This window comes from Entamoeba histolytica, genomic scaffold, assembly GCF_000208925.1.
Source record: "Entamoeba histolytica HM-1:IMSS scf_1104750518711 genomic scaffold, whole genome shotgun sequence".
NCBI lineage: Eukaryota > Evosea > Mastigamoebida > Endamoebidae > Entamoeba > Entamoeba histolytica.
The window spans coordinates 1-5489 of NW_001915127.1; the positions used below are offsets into that span (position 1 = coordinate 1).

General features: G+C 27.0%; 1 protein-coding gene across 1 annotated transcript, besides 1 other annotated feature; it reads left to right on the forward strand.

Moving 5' to 3' along the window:
• Positions 1 to 71: 71 nt before the first annotated feature.
• On the forward strand, positions 72 to 1196 carry EHI_160330 (cysteine protease, putative; the record flags this gene model as incomplete). Its single annotated transcript, XM_001914054.1, has 1 exon — positions 72 to 1196. One exon carries the CDS (start codon positions 72 to 74, stop codon positions 1194 to 1196), a length of 1125 nt encoding a protein of 374 aa, XP_001914089.1.
• Positions 1197 to 1289: 93 nt separating this feature from the next.
• Positions 1290 to 5489: a repeat region.

Sequence of the window (5489 nt, forward strand, 5' to 3'; positions counted from 1 at the left end):
GAATATAAAAAAGATATTTGACTGTTGCTGAAGAGTTAAGAAGAAAAGCTATCTTTATACAAAATGTTGAGATGATGAGAGAGCACAATGCAAAAGGAAGTTCTTATAGAATGGGAATTAATAAATTTGCAGATATGGAAAGCAATGAACTTCTTGCAACATCAAGTATAATCCAAAGTAATAGAAGAATGGGTGCAAAAAGAATTCAAGAAATGATTCGAATGGAAAAAGTATATTCAACAAAACAAACTCTTAAACAAGCTGTTCCAGATAATTATACATTATGTACTTCTGAAGCTGAATATAATTATTGTGGAACCAATAATATTGACCAAAATTTATGTGGTGGATGTTATGCAATTGCAACAGCACATCATTTATCAACAATCTATGCCTATTTAACTAAACAAGTTGATAATAATAAACCAAAACGAAAAATGTTATCTGCCCAACAATTGCTTGATTGTAATACCGAGTCATGGGGTGGATGTGGAGGAGGATTTGCTGAAGATGTTCTTGATTCTGTAGATGGAATTTATTATGCAGATGATTATCCATTTATTGACGCTGATAAAGATTGTGAAAATGTTACAGATTGTGCAAAATATAGACATGAATGTAAATCACTAGAAATCGATTATCCATTAAAATTTGCTACTAGTAATAAATTTACTCACTTTGCCAATAAAAATTGGGAAGAAATAAAAGAAATTATTTATAAATATCATGGATTTATTAGTGCAATGAAAGTTACTGATTCATTATTGAGATATGTAGGTGGTATTTATAAGTCTGAAAGTTGTACTGGAAAAATTACTGATCATATTGTTGTTGTTGATGGTTATGGAGAATGTGATGGACATAAATTCCTTTGGGTAAGAAGCTCTTGGGGAAATGATTGGGGAGTTGAGAATGGACATTTCAAAATTGATTGGAACACTCTTTGTGGTATTAATGGCGTTGATGAATATGACGATGGTTCTCAACTTCAAAATAATTTATATGTTGAAATGGAATTAGGAACTGGGGATACTGCTGAATATAATCCTAAAGATGGTGCTGGTGATGATAATAAAGATCCAATTGGATGCGTTATTGTTAGTCCATCTGGTGATCCATCCAATAGTCCTGAGGATAACAAAACAACAGGAGTTGTTATGGCTTTATTCGTCTTTTTAATGATTTTCTTCATCTAATTTTGGAGTCTTCTTTGAATTTTAATCGGTTTTTATAACAAAAAGTATTTTTTGATTAATTTAAATTAATTAAAAATATATCATATTTAAATATAACAAGCAATTAATTAAGTATTAATAGAATTAAATTCTATTGTTCCTGCCTCAGGGGAGACTAATAACAATGAGTCTTCTTCTAGCAATTTTATTGAGTATGTTTGGTTATGATTGAAGCAGTATTCCATGACATCCTTCATGTTTTTTATTACAAGGTTTTTAATTTCTTTCTCGATGTCGATCTCAATTTTTAATTCTTTAATTAATTTATTACTTTCTTTATTCATTAATCCATTGATTGAGATTACTACTGGAATTATTTTGACATCTTTTAACTTTTCTATTTTCATTAACCTATTCTTTAATTCCTTATACATATTTCTTTTCTTCATTTACACTCAAATAATATTGTGATCAGCCACAATAGTCATATCAAATATTAGATTAGTTTTGTTCTTTTTATCTATTACATATATGTCTGATATTTTGTGATATTGTCATTCATTTTTATGCATTATTTGTTTGTTCCATATCATTGTGATGTCTTTATATTGGAATGTTGTTTCATATGGGGGTTTTATATTGTTTATTTCCAGTGTATTTTCTTATTAATCAATATTATTATGCCTATATGGTCATGTTTTTCTATTTGTGATTTTTATGATAAATACAAGATAGTAGAATGTGTTCTACTGTTGCTATCTTGTCTTTACAAAGTGTGGAGTATTTCAATCTTTCATTTTTCATTATTTTTGATTTTCTATACCCACAAAATATTACTCCATCTTGCATTTTAGTTAATTGTAGGAATGCATTCTTTTTAATATTGATTGACTTCCATGCTTTAACTGTAATAGTTTTATCTACTCATTTTGACTCGAACCATCTTCTAAAATGTCACTTATTTGATGAGACTTCTATTTTTTGATGTATTGGTCGGTCAATAATTTTTTATTTCTACTACTACTTCTTTTTCTTTTTTCTTTTCTATCCCTTCATTTATTATTTCTTCTATTTTTGTTTCTGGGATTTTATGACTTAATGTTTTTTAATTCTATTCCTTATTCATTTCTTACTGTACCATCTATCTAATATGTTATTTCTTATTTCACTTTCTCTGGTACAGTAGTACATTATTGTTCTTACTAATTCATTAACATATTCGTCCCTTATGTTTATTAATCATTCACCCATTTCTTCTATAATGACATACAACCTATCTTTGGAGTTTCACCAATGTATTTTGCCTTTCTTAAATATTTTCTTATCTCCAAATCAATTTTATCTAGGTGATTTTCCAATTTACAACTGATGCTGAATATCTGAAGATAGGGATTACTTCCGTGTTTATTCTAGTAATATATCTTCTATTACTACTTTCATCACTGTTTATTTCTTCCATCTTCTGATTCATTTTTTCTTTGATGGATTTACAATTGAAGGTGTCATCAATTTCGTCGGACTGCCATATTCCTAAGTATTTATACAAGTCCTCACCTTCAATTACGGGGATGTTTTGCATTCCATTTGGTATTTCTTTAATGTTTTTTAATACCATTCCTGACTTTTTCTCATTCATTTCCATCCCTATTCCACTTATTATTTCTTTAATTTCATTGTGGATTATTCCCATTTCTTCACTACTTTCCGTCATTATTCTCAAATCATCCATATATAAAGTGTGATTTGCTTTTGGGAATTTCTCTTCGATGATTTGGGAAATTACATTCATCTGAATGATGAAGAGTAGATTTGATAATGAGTCATTTGTAAAATTCCTCTATTTAATTTAATACATCCTAGATATTCATTAAATTTATAACCGATGAATATCTTCAATCTAGTCATCATACTTTCAATAATGTCAATGATGACACCCTCTACATTAAAATATTTTAATGTTTCAATTACCCATTCATGGTTTACTGTGTCATATGCTTTCTTAATGTCATAATATGACTCCACATATTTTGGGTATTTTTCTTCTTTTTGCTGCTTCATCATATAACTATTAATTATTCCTTCTTTAGCAGCTAAAGATTGCAATTTACATCCCAATTGGTTGCTACTAATTTTCAATGATTCACAATTCATGTTAAGTCTTCTGTGAATCTTTTCTTTTAATATGGAGGTAAATACTTTCTTAATTACATTTGTACAACTGATATGATAATAATTAATGACATCATTCCTATCACCTCCTTTGTGGATTAATAAAGTTCTTCCACTTACCATATCTAATGGGATGTTTTGATTGAAGTTCAACCATTCATTAAAGATATTGAGAATGATTTCTCTTGATGATGACATCCTTTTCCAATAATACCCATATATAGTGTCTATTCATTGTGTTTTCCAGTTACTTATTTTCATTATACTTAAATTTAATTCATTTATTGTTATAATGACATTATCATAATTGATATATCTTTCATTCCACGAGGTGATTTGTTTTATTTTCCAATTTTCTTTATTTAATATCACCTGTGTTTCATATAATTTCCAATATTCTAAAGTAATATCGTTATTTGGGTATATTTCATTTTTGGGGTCTTCCTTATTCTAATTTTCTTGTTAGAATCAAACATGATTTTATTTGTATTGATTCTGACTATTTCATTTTTATTAAATTTAATTTTTTCTTTTATCATTATCATCATATATTTTAGGTATTTTATTCTTTCTAGTGCTTTAACTTTTATTCCTTCTTCATCATGTTCTTTTAATTTCATGATGTACTTTATTCTGTACCATTTTCTTCCCTTGACTAAATCTTCTAGTCTATTGATTTTCTTTAGGATTTCTTTTATTTCATCAAATTTATCTCGTATTATTTTATTTTGGAGATAGAGGTGCATAATCATTGAAATATTCATATCATCTTGCAGATAATCAATTCTGCTTCCTGACAATATCAATCTATTATTAATTTCAATTATTAATTAGTCAGTTTCTTTTCTTTGAAAGTAGTAATTAATGTTTGAACATTTTTCTACTTTCATTTCTTTCACTTTATTGATGAGAGTGTTAAGGTATTCTTCATCAATTTCTGTAGAGTTATTCTTTAATATGTTTTTTCTTTATTATTGAATTACATTCTACTCTTCTTTCTATTATATCATTTATTTTCATTTTAATGTATCGTTTAGTGCTTTCTTTTATTTTATGTGATATTTTAATATATTTAACATATTCTTTTTTATTATTGACATTGATGTTTGTCACTTTTATTATACTTTCTATTTGTTCCCATCTTAATTTCTTATATAATTTCTTATTTAACAAATTAATTCAAAACAATACAACACTTCAATTAGAATTCTATTTGTTTGTTCTGTTGTATTTCTTGTCTGACTATCATCTCTTGTTTTTTGACAATCAGTGCTTTGCTTTTCTCTTCGATTTCCACTACTGTCTTTTTCATAGGAGTAGTTTCGTTCATCTCCATTGTTCCTGATGATGTTTTCCTCAGTACTGGTTGTGTATTTATCACAAGTGTCATCGTTTTCTTCTTCTCTAGTTCCTTCTGTGAAATAAAATTTTCAATATCATCTTGTTGTTTTGATATTATTTGTTTTTGTGCTTCATTTTCTTTTTGTGTGTTGTCTAATTCTTCTCTTGTTATTTCTACAATTTCTTGGTTTTTAATTACGATTTCTTGATATTCAGAGATTTGTTTTTCTTTATCTCTTATTTCTTTCTTTAATTCTTTAGTATTTTCCTCTATCATTTCAATTTTTTTCTCTAATGTGTTTGCATTTTGTTCTAGCATTTTGTTTCTCTTTTTCAACTTTCCAATTTCTTCCTTCATTTCTTCATTTTCTTTTTCCATCTTCTTTTTATTAGCTTGGATGCTTCGGATTTTTTCTTCTTTATTATTTACTTCTGTGATTTTCTTTCCTTCTATCTCATTTATTTTTCCTTGTAGTTCTAAGTTTTCTTCTTCTAATTTTTCATTTTCTTTCTTCATTTATTCATAATTCGTTTGAATCTTTCTATTTTGTGTTTTCATTTCTGTAATTTCTTCTTCAAATTCTTTTTTAACTATTTCTTTTGCTTTTCTCATCATTTCTTCTTTTTCTTTTTCTTCTTCCATTCTTTTCATACTTAATTCTTTAACTTTTCTTTTAATTCAGTAATTTGATTTTTCAGTGCAAGTATTTCTTCTTTTTCTTTTTCTTCTTCTATCTTTTCTTCTTTATTTTCTGTTTCTTCTTGTATTTTCTTTATACTTTCTTTGTTATTTATTATTCTTGC